Here is a 14,273-nt window from a genome sequence, read left to right on the forward strand (position 1 = left end):
AGCTGTGTTGTTGCGGTGGGGACCCCACCCATCTGGCCTCCTCAGCCGCAGCATCTCCCATCAGACTACCCACAGCCCCCTCCCCTAATCAGTTATCCTTGCTCAGCATTCCGGAAGAGGTCAGTGGTCCAGGCTGGCCTTGACTCTTCCCTCCCTCTCCTGCACAGGTGTCTGAAGGGAGCCCCCCTGGTCTGCTTCCAAGCTAGCAGCTGGCTACGGTGGGACCACCCCCTGGGGTCCCTGCTGGGGGCATGGCCTCCTGGAAGTCTACACACCTGTGCATCCCTTCCTGGATCAGAGATAAGGTCTCTAATGCCACTTTGACAACCTGGCCTGGGACCAGACAGAGGAGGCAGTGAGGCTCTTTAGCCTGTTTAGTCCTGGATGTGAATGCTGATTCGGCGACTTACCTGCTGCTGTGACTGTGGCCCAGCCACCTCCCCTGGGAATCTGCTTCCTCTCTGAGTAGTGGCCATGTATTCAAGTATTCATTCATGCAGCACTGTTACCAGGGCTTCTATGTGCCAGGGAACTAGAACTCAAGATCCGCGTGGCCGCTGGGCTCATGGAACAGCGGGCTGCCTAGAGAGGGGAGTCAGGATAGTGATCAACGTGCAAATACAAACCACAGTGTGTGCTAAGACGAACCGGATCGATGTGTTAACCGAAGCTATGACCACTCGGGGCGGCCAGGGGGTTAACCGGGCAGTGCCGTGGGTTCTGGCTCAGTCTTCCTCCGACGGCTGGAAGACTGGGATGCCAGGTGCTGCTCCTCCGTGGGCCTCCGTTTCCCCCTTTCACACCGAGGAGCCGTAACTCGGTTGTTTGAGGCCCTCCCCAGTTTGTTTAATACACTTTTGGTGGGGGGCAGGGGCCTCAAAGCCCCAGGGGACCCGCCGCAGTCCCCAACCGGGGACTCCGCAGAACCCGGGCGGCCCAGCCCCGGCCCGACTCGCGGCCTTCGCGCGCGTCACCTCCACTCGCGGCGGCGATCCAGCTGCACCGCGCAGGCTCCCCTCCGCGCGTCCCCGCCGCCGTCCCCCCGGTAGCGCCACAGCGCCACCTCGCGGCGGAGGGCATCGGCCCCACTTGGCTTCCGGCCGGCGGGAGGCAGGGCGCGCCTCCGCCCTGCGGGTGTGACCCGAGCAGCGGCGCGGCTAGCTTCTACACCGCGGGCGGACCGTTCCAGCTCCGCCCCCCGCCCCGCCCCGCCCCCAACCGCCGGCTGCGCTTGCGCACTGCCGCACCCGTGCTTTCTTTCGCGAAGGTGCCTTCCCACGAAATGTGTCCCACGCGCCACGCCGTCGGTTTCCAGGGCAACCCGGCACCTCTTAGCAGCCCCGCGCGCCGCGGGGGTCGTTTCCTGCGCCCCCAGCCCTGCCATGGCGGCCGCGGGCCCCAGCGTCTTCCTACTCATGGTCAACGGGCAGGTGGAGAGCGCCCAGGTGAGCGGCCGGGGACCCCCGCCCGCCCTCCCCCCAGCCACCCGCGGGGGCCCGTCCCGCCACCTCCCGGGCTGCTGCGTGGCCCCGGAGAGGCGCGTCTGTCGGGTCAGGCGGGGGACGGGAACCAGCGTCTGAGAGACCAGGCCTGTGAGCCCTGGTTCTGCTCGTGTCCGCTCCGTGGAGTCCCGGGCAGGAGCCTAGCGGGTGTAAGGGGAGGAGCGGAGACTCGCCCGGGTTGCTGGGCCCCGGCCCCCCAGCGCTCTGCACTCTGAACCCTGAGGTCCTTGCATTTGGGTTAGGATGGAGGCGACCTGGTGAATGTGCGCCAACGACGGGGGTGGTGGAGAGGTCCGGGGAGGGTCTGTCGGGTCTGACCGACGCGGACGCTGCTCCCCATCGCCTACACTTGGGGAGACCCATTTGTCGTATTCACATGCATATAAGTGCACCACGAATTCGCCACGTGCCGGACTCGGTGCCCAGCACTGCGCATTCGGCCCTCACCACAACCCTGGGAAGTGGGTGTTACTAGCATCCCCATTCTACAGATGGGGACACTTGCCCAAAGGGAGTGGCAAAGCTGAAATTTGAACCCAGGTTGCCTGACACCAAAACTTTGGTTCGTTACCCTTCCAGGCTGTTGGAAGATGGTATTTATTGTATTGTGGGGATTAAGTGAGATGGTTTGGGCAGAGCTCTGCCAGGACCTCTTACTAGGTCTCTCTTGCCTCCCTGTTTCATCGGGATAATGCTCCCGTGTTCCCACCCTGTCCACCTGCCCCTGGCCTAGCGTCCAAGACTGCCTTCCCTTCTTCTGTTCTGTCCCATTAGGGGCCCTTGGCTGGGCTGGATCATGCCTCTCTGCTCTGTCAGCACCCATGCCACTCCCACTGTGCCTCCTGCTCAGTTCTGGGTTCCTCCCTCTCTCCAGGCCTTGAGCTCCAGCCCTGTGTATACTTCATGTCCTGATAGCATCCTTTCACTTCGGCAATGTTCCCTAGATCTCTTCTGTGCCCCCTTGTGCCAGGCTCTGGGGGACACAGAAAGGTCATTGCACTTGTTCCCTCTTCACAGTCAAACAGGGTTGACAGAAATAAAGGAGGTATCAAAGCTTTGGTGGAGGGAAGGACCAGGGCCTGACAGAGCTGGGGGTGGGGTGGACCTTAGAACGTTTTGAAGGATGAAAGGGAGTTTGCCAGATGGAGGAATGGGACGGGCAGGGCAGCCCCGGTGGCTCAGCGGTTTAGCGCTGCCTTCGGCCCAGGGCATGATCCTGGAGACCTGGGATTGAGTCCCACGTTGGGCTCCCTGCATGGAGCCTGCCTCTCCCTCTGCCTGTGTCTTTGCCTCTCTCTCTCTCTGTGTCTGTCATGAATAAATAAGTAAAATCTTAAAAAAAAAAAAAAAAAAGGAATGGGAAGGGCATGTCAGACAAGGTGGAGCCTGGGCAAAGGCTCAAGGGTGGTTGCAGCCTGGGACTGTCCCTTGGACTCCCACATCTCAGGCCCCAACCCTTCCACTGAACTCCGTGTCCCCATCCCCGGCTGTCTCTTAGACTCTACCCCAGGCACCCAGTGTCAGCATCCCTATTGGCTGCCCTTAGCTAGCCACCGCGGTGCCTCCCCCTCCACAATCCCTGTAAACAGAACCTGTGTGTGCTTCTTCCTACAGTTTCCTGAGTATGATGATCTCTACTGCAAGTACTGCTTTGTGTACGGCCAGGACTGGGCCCCCACGGCGGTAAGCTGGGCTCTTGGGCCTCCCTCCCTCACAGCCTCCATGCTTAATGGGGTTTCTGAAGGTGTCGATGTCCACCATACCCCTTCGTCTTCCAGTTCAGAAACTGTTGAGAGGTAGACACCGAGCTCAGGGGGTTCCAAACATGACTTTGTTCCTGGTAAAGCTGGAGCAGAGAAGGTGGAGCAGCCACCTTCAGGCTCCTGATCAAAGCTGCGGTCGCTCACACACCCTGTCCTGGGAACTTGCACTTGGCAGCAAAGAGGAACGTGTGGGCGGCACAGACCCCTGAGGGCCAGCCTGGAAGTATCTGGGCGGTAGGTCCTCTGTCCCTCTCCTAGCCCATGAGGAGGACTCTGGGAAGTCAAGAGGCCGAATAGAAGCTCTGCTTGCAAGACCGGCCTCAGAGCAATCTGTCTCCACAGACAGCCAGGCCAGAGTCCCAGTTTCGTGGGGCGAGGTAGACAATAAGTACTGATGTTCTAATATGTTCTAGGAAAAAGTGCCGGGGACAGAGTAAAGTCAGGAAGGGAGGAATGGAGGGTAGAGAGAAGCTGGAGTCTAGGTAAGGTGGCCAGGGAAGGCCTCCCTGAGATGGTAACTTTGGGTAAAGGGTGAAGGCAGGAAGGGAACAAGCCACACGGAGGTCCGTAGGGAGAACTGTGCAGGCAGAAAGGGCAGAGGTAAAAAACAACAACAACAACAACAACAAGAAAGGGCAGAGGTGCACAGGCCCTGAGGTGGGAACGTGCCTGGCGTGCCCAGCATGCCCAAGGCACAGGGAGGAGGCCTGTGTAGCCAGTGAAGAGCATGAGCAGGGATGAGAGTGGCTGGAGATGGAGCAGGGGGGTTGAGGATGGGACAGGCCTTGTAGGACACAGTGAGTCAGTAAAAGAACCACGGCCTCACTCAGACATGGGACCCCCTCAGAGAGTCTGGGACAGAGACAAAGTGACCCCCCTTGTGTGTTCCATAGCATCCTGGCTTCTGTGTTCAGAGTAGATGGGAAGCAAGGGCCAAAGCAGAGAGACCAAGGATTGATACCAGAAACAGAGGAGTGAAGACAGTGTGCAGACAAGGCGCAGCCATGGGTGGGGTGGGGGTGACAGGCAGTTGAATTTCCAGTATATTTTGAAGATGGAAACAACAGGGTTCCCTCCTGGACAGATGTGGGGTGTGAGAGAAAAGAGTTCAGAATAACACCAAGCTTTTTAGCCTGGGCACTTGGGATCGGAGCTGCCATTCGGTGAGAAGACTGGGTAGAGCAGTTATGGGAGAACTTTCCAGAGCTCAGCCTGGCATGTGTTGAGGTTGAGGTTTCCCCCCAGATACCCGGGGGGAGGTGCAGGGTCAGCAGTGGAGGTGGGGCCATGCTGCCCTGGAGGCCCGAGATGGGGACCAGACTGGGGATGCAGGTTTGGGAATCAGCCCCACGACGCTTCCACATGAAGGAGGAAGTGGTGACAGCAACATTGAGAGCCCCCACCCTCACCGCTGTGAGGAGGAAAGACCCAAAGTCAGACATATGGTGTCCCAGAATCCACCCAGGGGGAGTGCGTCAGAAAGCCACCAGCTGTGTCCAGTGCTGCTGTAGAGTCAGGTAAACTGAGGACAGAGAACTGTCCACAGAGAGAGCAACGTTGGGGTCACTGGTGCTGCTGGAGCCAGTGAGTATGGACGGCTTGATCAAGGAGTTTGCTCAGCAGGGGAGCTCCAACTGGGTTGGCGGGTGGAGGAAGAAGCCAAGTTGGCACAGTTTCTTGATAGAATCATAGGCACACAGGCTCCGATGTGAAGGGCTGGGGCTGGAAGAGGGAACAACCTGCCAGGGCCAGTTCCTCAGCTGAGGGGACGCCCAGTGAACTCGCGCCCAGGCAGCTCTCCAGGTTGTCTGGCTCCAAATAAAAGCTGGAGACACCTAGGAGCTGCTCCATTAGCTCTGAGTCCCCGTCATGCGGAAGACAGTGTGTTGCCAGAAGACAGGGAGAAAACCAGCCCTCCCACCTGGCCACCAAGGTAAGGGCAGGGGTGTGGCAGCTGGAGCGTCAGCAGCAGATGTCACAGTCACTGTCCTCACAGGGTCTGGAGGAGGGCATCTCACAGATCACATCCAAGAGCCAAGATGTGCGGCGAGCGCTGGTGTGGAACTTCCCCATCGATGTCACCTTTAAAAGCACCAACCCTTATGGCTGTGAGTCTGCAGGGCCTGCCCCCACCTCCCCCACCACCCCAGCAGGGACCGGGTCGGGGAGGTGCCCCCAGGGCCAGCTGGGCCTTATCCTGCCGCCACTGTCCGCTCTCAGCTCTTCTCTGCCCAATTCCTGGGCCCTTGTGTACCAGCATCATCATGTGCTCTCTTGCCACCTGGCCATTTCCTTCCATGTGTCCCCCCCCCACCCCAGCTCATGGACTGGTGGTGGAGCTGACCTTTAGGAAGCTCAGGGGGTGTCAGGTGAGGCTCCAGCCTCTGTGCTGGGGGAAGGCAGAGCCTGGGTTTGGGATGTTGTAGTCCAGCCGGCAGGCCTGACCCTGGTGGCCCTCAACCTGCCATTACGTGTTGTGCTCCAGCCAAACCAAAGCCACGTGCACCTCCTGTGCACACCCCTGAGCCGCCTCTCTGAGCTTTGGTTTGTGCTGTTCCCTCTGCCATCTCTGACCTCCTCCCCAGAACCCTCCTTGCTTGCAGTGTTTACTGTGTGTCTTGCCTGGTAGTTATTCACTCTTACTTAATAAGCGCCTACTGCATGTAAAGGCCTGGGTTAGCTCCAGAGGGGCTGTGAATACTCACCCCATGTGCTCTTATCCTAGCTTCCTAATCCTATGTGGTGGATAGATTGCTCTTGGTTTCTTTTTCCACATCAGGAAACTGATGCAAAAAAAGTGACATCACTTGCCTTTGGCCATCTATCTAGTAGCTGAGCATGGATTGGATTTCAGGTCCATCTGATTTCATAGTCTGGACCTTTCTGCGGCATGTAGTTTGGGGCCTAGGCTTACTGGGCGTGGGGGGTCTGGAACGGGCTGCCTGGAGGTCCTCCTGGGCTGAGACTGCCATCTTGTCATTATCCACAAGTCAGAATGCTTCCGTAGGTTTCCTGGAGCAGGACTAGATTATGGCCCAGTCTCCTGCTGCTGAGGAAGCCTAGGAGAGGCGAATATAGTATTAAAAAGTAAAAACACAGGCACCTGGATGGCTCAGTCAGTTAAGCATTTGCCTCCAGCTCAGGTCACGATCTCAGGATTCTGGGATTGAGCCCCACATTGGGCTCTCTGCTCAGCGGTGAGTCTGTTGCTTCCTCCTCCCCACCCTCTGTGATCTCTCTGGCTCTCACTCTTTCTCAAATAAATAAATAAAATATTCAAAAATAAAAAGTGAAAACAAACACAACTATTTGAAGGCATCAGAGAGCCAGCAAAGTATTGGAGATTTACCCAGCCAAGATCTAGGAGAAAACAGAAATCTAGAGATGTGATCTCACTCACATTGCCCCTTGGAGAATTAGCTGACTCCACCAGAGGTGATCCAGAGGTTGATCGAGGCTTTTGACAGCTGCTCTGGGCTCGAGGCACAAGAATCAGGAAAATGGTTCAAGACCTCGAAGTGCTTGCTGCACCCTGGGAGGAAGGGAGAAGTGGGAGCAGCCCAGCTCTGGATCATTCCAGACCTTGGAACATGGTTGCAAAACCCCCCAAACTAAATAATCATAAGCCACATCTAGCAGGGTGTAAAAGGGATGGAACAAGAATGGTTTATTCCAGAGGTACAAAGCTTATATAATATCTGAAATCAACCAACGTGATTCAGTGCTTTAAAAGAAGGCAAGTCATAATCATCCCCATAATGAAGCAACCATGATAAAACTCAACATCTATCCATGATAAACACTTAGAAAACTAGGAATAGAGGAAACTTTTTTATTTTTTAACTCAGGGCCTTATCTCATGACCCCAAGATCAAGACCTAAGCTGAGATTAAGAGTTGGACCCCAACCAACTGAGCCACCCAAGCACTCGTAGAAAGAGACTTTCTTAATTGGATAAAGACTGTCTACAAAAAACTTAGAGCAAACATCACCTTTTCTAAGTGAAATGGTGAAAGATTTCCTTGTTGCCACCACCACAAACAAAAGCATAGGAATTAGGAAGAATAAAACTGTTGCTTTTCATAGGTGGCATTATGTGTGTCGAATTTGCAGAATAACCTACAGATAAGTTACTAGAAATAATAAATTGGCATGAATGCCCGATATGAAATAGTAAAAAACCAGTGGCTTTTTGTATAAAAATGAATAGGATATGTATTCTCTTGTCCATAAAAAGTGATTCAAAATGGTATTTTATTTTTAAGATTTCATTTATTTGAGAGAGAGCACGAGTAGGGTGAGGGGCAGAGGGAGAAGCAGGCTCCCTGCTGAGCAGGGACTGCCCCCAGGTGCCCCTAAAAGTGATATTTTAAAAAGAAATTCTTCACAATAATATCAAAATGTAACATGTACTACATATTGAACTTCAGATGAGTTATAAAGCAGAATAACGAAGACAATGTAGTTTAGGCCCAAGGATAGGCAAATGATCCAAAGAGAGCTCTGAGCCAGACCTAAGCCTGTGTAGACAGGTGATTCCTGAGAAAGGGCACTGGGAGGCATGAAGGGAAAGCGGATCCTGTTGATAAACGGTGCTGGGACCACGGGATATGCACAGGACGTGAAACCCTGTGCCCTGCTTTGTACCATACATCCACCAAAGTCAGTTCCAGGTGGATGGCAGGAAAACTTTAGGAAGAGAGCATAGAACACTAGAGCCATGATATCAAGTAAGGGATGACTTTTTTTTTTTTTTTTTGTTGAGAGAGCAGAAGAGCAGAGGGAGAGGGACAAGCAGAGTCAGTGCTAAGTGCAGAGCCAGATATGGGGCTCAATCCCAGGACCCTGAGATCATGACCTGAGCCAAAGGCAGACACTTAACTGACTGAGCCCACCCAGGCGCCCCCTGAGCCCTTTGGGAGACAGCTCCATGTTCTGTTTTCAGACCGAATGTATGCATACCCTGTGTGGATAGGCATGCCCAGCAGAAACGTGCACACATGGGGCAAGAGCTTCAGCAGAGTGGCAGAGAGCTCATAGTCTCACCATCCGGGGGCCCCCCAAGGAGAAACTACCCACATGTCCATCGGCACAGGAGTGAACCATGTCCTCGTGGTCTGTCCATAGCTAGCATGTTCTCTAGCACTGAAAAAAAAGTGACATCTCATACACAACACAATTCGAATGAATCTCCCAAACATTGAACTAAAGAAGCTGGATACCAGTACACAGACTGTATGATTCCATCTGTATAAAGTTTTTTTTTTTTTTTCAATAGGTAAAACCAGAGCACCTAGGTGGCTCATTAGCTTAAGTGTCTGCTGTCATGATCTCAGGGTCCTGAGACCAAGCCCCGCATTGGGCTCCACAATCAGTGTGGGGTCTGCTTGGGATTCTCTCCCTCTGCCCTTCCCCCTGCTAGCTCACTTGCTCTTTCTCACTCTCAAAATTAAATACATAAAATCTTTCCTTTAAAAAGGATAAAACCAAATCTGTGTTTGGGATGCATTCTTTGGCAGGGAAGCGTTAAAAGCAGTGCTTTCATCAAGTCAAAACAGTGGCTGCCTCTGGGGGAGGGGGAGTGATGGGAAGGACACACACCTGTTGTCCCTGACACTTGCTGAGCACCCCCTCTGCAGCAGTCGCTAATCTCCAAGTCTTAGGGGGGAGGGAACCAGGAGGCTAGGAGGGGAGGGGATTGCCTGAGGCATGTCCTAGACCGCAGGGTCAGCCTGGCAGGATGGCTTCCTGGGCCTCCCCCGCCTCACCTGTCACCTGGGAAGTGGTTTCTCCCCTATGCTCAGAGGACTGACCCAGAGGAAAGGACCTGATGTACCTCAGTGTTTACAGGGAACGCGTGTGATTGGTGTGATAACTTAAGGGAAAGTGCATGGGAGGTCTGTTTTCCCCTCTGACCTCTCCCACAGAACCCCGAAGTCAGCCGCTCTGGCCCACAAGCCCATGCAGTAGGCGCTGGAAACTGACCCCCTCCCCACCCCATCAGAAAGGAGGCTCCCAAGAGGTGGCCCTTTGCTCACTTCCCAGCTGGGTCCCTGTGCCTTGAATAGAGGAGCAGAGTGCCCTCGGGGGTGGGTACTCCCTGCATTTGTCAAGGTACAGGATCAGCACAGCATCCTGGCCCTGTGACTCCCTGGGCATCCGGGCTGAGCAGGGGGCCTAGCTGGCAGGATGTGCCCCCAACTGCTATCCCCACCCACCTCCCCAGATTCTGGATCAGCAGAAGCCCTCCAGGGAGAAGGGGGGTGTCCCTGTCCCACGTCCACCCCTTGTGCAGCCCATCGCCCCTAGGCCATCCCTGTTCTGTACCCTGCCTTCCCCCGAGTTTCCCTACCTGCTGACCCCCTGTCTTGTTTTTCCCAAGGGCCACAGATTGTGCTCAGTGTGTATGGACCAGATGTGTTTGGGAATGATGTGGTCCGAGGCTACGGGGCAGTGCACGTGCCTTTCTCACCTGGCAGGTAGGTGGTGGCTCTGACCTGGCCCCTGAGCCACAGTCCAGCCCTTGCTGGGCCATCTGGCTTAGGACCAGGGCACCCCCAGCGGGGCTGGGAGTGCACTGTGGTCCCCAGGGGCCTGGGCAGCTCAGCTTGGGGGGCAGGCTGGGTGGGGGGGTGTCAGAGGCCCCAGGAGGGAGCACTGGGTCCAGCTGCAGAGTGCATAGGTGGTCTGCGATTATGGTTCAGATGCTCAGTCTGCTCCTCTTGTGTCTCCCCGGCTCTGTCCCACGAACGAGCCCCCCGCCCCCCAAGTGCCCCTGTGTGCCCGGCCCTGCTGGCATCCTGTGTGACCACCTGGGCCCTTCCTTGGGAGCCCCCACAGATGGAGAGATGCGGCTGTTTTGTGCGAAGCACAGTGACCAGTGTAGACACAGGGTATCTGGGGCACAGAGGTCAGGAGTTTGTCTGGAGAAGGTGGAGGGAGATGGAGGAACAGCCAGATGCCCTGAGTATTGTTGCTGAGATGGAAAGTGCAAGATGTGAGGGAAGGCGAGTGGAGAGGAGGGCTCGGGCGGAGAGGGGCGGGACTCCAGGCTCTGAGGGCAGATGGGAGGGATCCCTAGGTGGCGCAGCAATTTAGCTTAGCGCCTGCCTTTGGCCCAGGGCACGATCCTGGAGACCCGGGATCGAATCCCACGTCGGGCTCCCGGTGCATGGAGCCTGCTTCTCCCTCTGCCTGTGTCTCTGCCTCTCTCTCTCTCTGTGTGACTATCATAAATAAATAAATAAATTTTTAAAAAAATGAGGGCAGATGGGGGCAGGTGGCCGCACTTGGGGGAGGAGGGGAAGTAGTCCAGGGAATGGTCAGGGACTTTGCCCACATCACAGATGGTAGAGGATTTGGACACCTCAGCATCCTCCAGACCCTTTAAAAGCCACTAGACTCCCCCGAACTCTGGGCTGTGCGAGGTGGGCCCGGTTTCCTCCACCTCACCCCCTGCACACAGCACTCCTGCCTGGGAGGCTGTCCTTGGCTCGGACTTGGCCCTGCCTGATTGAGTGCTCCTGCTAGCTGGAGTCTCGGGAAGTTCCATCTCTCTCCTGCTACTCAGCACATCTGTCCATGAGAACATTTGTTTCAGGCACAAAAGGACCATCCCCATGTTTGTCCCAGAATCCACATCTAAGCTGCAAAAGTTTACGAGGTGAGTTTTCTGCACGTCACCATTGCAGAGCAATGGCATATTCGCCAGGTCACCCTATGGGATCTTCCAGCCACTGTCTTTGGGGACACGTGGACACGGGTGCTATGGGGCTTCTCAGGGCCACAGGGCTCCCTTCAGCCGCTGTTGGAGCTGCCTGAGGCTGCACACCTTTACCCTAGGTCCTGTTACCAACCTTGGTGTCAGAGCCAATAGTCTTGTCAGATGGGGATAAGCCTGTCACATAATAGGATATTAAAGAGGTGGGACACAGGAGGATACAGCAATAAGAGCCAAACAGAACTGTAATAATAATCCTGACGGGCAATTTCCATCTGTTTGAAAATGCTTCACATCTGAGCAGAAAGTCGAGCAGAAGTGAGGGCCAGTGTGGGCAATCTGGGGAAGGAACATTCCAGGCTTTGCAAGCATCACAAGCAAGGCCCAAGGGGTGGCAAGCAAGGCTAAGGTGGGGAGACCCCAGGGAGGCAGGGAGCCTCTTGCCCCTTACTACATCCGAGTCTGAGCTTAAAGGGCCCGCCAGCCCGGCCCTGGCTGGCTGGCTGTCCCAAGGTTGGGTACAGAAGCTCCTGTCAGCTTGGCTCGGCTACAAGCCACCACTGCTCCTCATGTGGTCAGCCAGGAATGGGCCCTCTGCTCACAGCTAGATGTGGGCAAGTGGAGGACCACCCAAGGTGTTGGAGTGAGGCTCAGCCAGGGGTCTGCTGGGCACAGGGACTGCATTGGGCCTGGGCCCAGGAAGCCTGAGTTCGGAGGCCTGGAAGGGGGGGGAATCCCACCACCCCCAAAAGCCCCTCCAGAGGCCAGCGTAATGGGAAGGTGCCTTGAGCCAGTGTCAGCTTGAGGGGACAACACCCACCCCGCTGGGCTGTTAGGAAAACAGGGCTGTGCCCATCAGTGGGTATGGGAGGGTTTGGGGCTTTAGCCCACCCCGCTGTGCTGGCCGGGGCACCACTGTGGGGTGCCTGGCTCACAGTGACTGCTTCCTATGCCCGTGACTTGGAGAGCTCCACTCCTTGGATGGAGAAACTGAGGCAGAGAGGTGGTGGCCCGCCACCCCGACCTGGCTGGAACCCTAACTTCCAATCCCCCTCTGTCTCTGGAGGTGAGCCTCCTTAGTGGCTGTCCATGCAGCCTGCAGACAGCAGGGGACAGTCACTGCTTTGTCCAGTACAGACCGGGGCCAGAACCCCACCCCTGGGCAGCACCAGTGGGCACTGGTACCCTCGTTGGAGGGCTCAGCTAGGGACCAGGGGCAGCTCAGGGTGGCCTGAGCCAAGGGGAGATTGCAGCGTGGAGCCAAGGACCTCCTGGTTAGGGAGGGTGCCAGGCACTCATTGGGAGGGTGGCCTTGCCCTGCCAGCTCTCCCAGGTCAGCCACTTTAGAAGAAGACAGGGCAGAGCCTGCTCTTGGACTGCGGGGACCTCCACAGACCACAGAGGGGCCTCTGTGCCCGCGGGGAGCCCCCTGCCCGCAGCTGCCTTCCCGGCCTCCCCTGGACGGGTGCACACCCGAGTCTGCCGGGCCCACCCAGCCAGGAATGTGCACCTAGATTGTTTCCGGCTCGAGTGGGTGCGCTGGAGGCGAGGCTGCTGCTCTAGAAGGAGCTGCCCTGGCTCTGGCTGCCTGTGGCCTCAGGCAAGTGCCTGCACTGCCCTTAGCCTCTGAAAGGGGGGTGGTTACAGAGTGGGGCCCCTGGGAGGGGCAGGTTGACAGCGGGCCTGTTGGGGGCCCCCAGTGCCACAGCCCTCCCCTGTGACTGTGGGTCAGAGGATCGTGAATCTCAGAGTGAGAACTGTAAATGGTAGGATTGATGTTTCACCTGGTAGTTGACCAAGTGCCTTCACCGGGAGCCCCGTGAGCTCAGTACCGTTGGGTACACATGAGAGGAACTGGGGTTCAGGGATTCGGAGGTGGCAAGTGACTTGTCCTGGATTCCACACTATGGAGAGGGAAGTGGAGAGCACAGAGCTGACCTCTCTACCCACCCCAAGGATGCCAATGCTGAACTCCGGGACAGGGCCCTCCTTCCCTGGGAGGACGGAGGGGGTCACGCTGCCCGCACCCAGCCGCTGTCCCCTCTGTGCCCCCAGCCCCACATCTCCCTCAAAGCTGTAGGTGATTGTGATGGGGGGGCCAAGAACAGCACAGGCCTAGTAGAAGCCTGCCGGGCCTCCGTGATGCCACACACGGCAGGGGGAGCTGGCGTGGGAAGGTTCGGCCCAGGACCCAGCCCTGGGGCAGGGGTGGAGGAGGGCTGCTGGTTTCTAAAGCCAGGAGGGAGCCTAGGTCTCGGGTGTGAGGGACAGCCAGGTCGAGGATCTGCTCACCCAGGTTCTCCTGTCTAACCAGCTGGTTCATGGGACGGCGGCCCGAGTACACAGACCCCAAGGTGGTGGCTCAGGGGGAAGGCCGGGAAGGTAAGGCTTGGTCTCCTCACCATCACCCTCCCCAACCCCCGTCCCTGCCATGGGAGGGACAGGATGCAAGCCAAGGAACAGCCAGGCACTTGGGCGGACTGTGGGAGCAGCCCCAGGCCTCTCGGTGGAACAGCACTCACCCTCCTACCCCCCACACCCCCTCACCCCACTGTCTGTCCAGGTGCGGCCCCTGTACCTCCTGGTGGGGGGTGTGGGCCAGGCAGGAGAGACCATGGAGGCTGAGCCATCCCCATAGCAACCTGGCTGATGGCTGGCGTCCTCTCCCTAGTGACCCGCGTCCACTCCCAGGGCTTTGTCACTCTCCTCTTCAACGTGGTGACCAAGGACATGAGGAAGCTGGGCTACGACACTGGGCCTCCCGACACGCAGGGCACCCCAGGGCCCAGCCCACCACAGGGCCTCCCCCGGTGAAGGCACACACCGGCCACGGCCACCACCACCACCACTGCATCCGGCCCCGTGGCTCTCAGGTGACACAGGGCTGTCCTTCCGGAGAGCCGGCCACAGATCCATGTGCTTGACGTGCAGCCTCGGGGGGTGCTGGGGCGGATTTTGATAATAAAGCATCACCTTTTCCCAGAACCCAGGCCTGGAGCTGCCGCCTCTCCATCTGGCACTGCCCCCATCCTTGCATTGCTCAGGGGACACGGCTGCCCCGAGACCCACACGATGGCCCAACTGGGATGTGAGTCTGGTTCAGGCCTGGCTCCGCCACTGTCGGCCATGTGGCCTTTCTTCCAGCCACACACGCTCCTCCTTGGCGACAGGAGCTGCAGGGGGGCCCAGCCAGTCCCCTGCTGGCCCCCAGGCCTGCAGCCCCGAGGACAGGGCAGAAGTCCTCCCAGAGGCCCGAAGCTGCTGGCACCCAAGCCTTCTGGCCTCACA

The 14,273-nt window shown here is 57.2% G+C and overlaps 1 protein-coding gene across 1 annotated transcript; it reads left to right on the forward strand.

Annotated features, from left to right (window-relative positions):
• Window positions 1–1,250: 1,250 nt before the first annotated feature.
• On the forward strand, window positions 1,251–13,970 carry B9D1 (B9 domain containing 1). The gene is made up of 7 exons (XM_038537060.1): window positions 1,251–1,445; window positions 3,117–3,185; window positions 5,262–5,373; window positions 9,648–9,744; window positions 10,866–10,928; window positions 13,300–13,367; window positions 13,657–13,970. The coding sequence occupies exons 1-7, from the start codon at window positions 1,383–1,385 to the stop codon at window positions 13,797–13,799; spliced, it is 615 nt and encodes a 204-aa protein (XP_038392988.1). The 5' UTR covers window positions 1,251–1,382; the 3' UTR covers window positions 13,800–13,970.
• Window positions 13,971–14,273: the final 303 nt, after the last annotated feature.

Source organism: Canis lupus, chromosome 5 (genome assembly GCF_011100685.1).
Source record: "Canis lupus familiaris isolate Mischka breed German Shepherd chromosome 5, alternate assembly UU_Cfam_GSD_1.0, whole genome shotgun sequence".
NCBI classification, from domain to species: domain Eukaryota; kingdom Metazoa; phylum Chordata; class Mammalia; order Carnivora; family Canidae; genus Canis; species Canis lupus.

What these genes read in the sequence shown, in the direction of transcription:
- B9D1 (XM_038537060.1), top strand. Translation starts at nt 1,383, where the DNA reads ATGGCGGCCGCGGGCCCCAGCGTCTTCCTACTCATGGTCAACGGGCAG. An exon ending in AGGACTGGGCCCCCACGGCG is followed by an intron (nt 3,186 to 5,261) that starts GTAAGCTGGGCT and finishes CTGTCCTCACAG; the next exon opens with GGTCTGGAGGAGGGCATCTC. An exon ending in AAGCTGCAAAAGTTTACGAG is followed by an intron (nt 10,929 to 13,299) that starts GTGAGTTTTCTG and finishes CTGTCTAACCAG; the next exon opens with CTGGTTCATGGGACGGCGGC.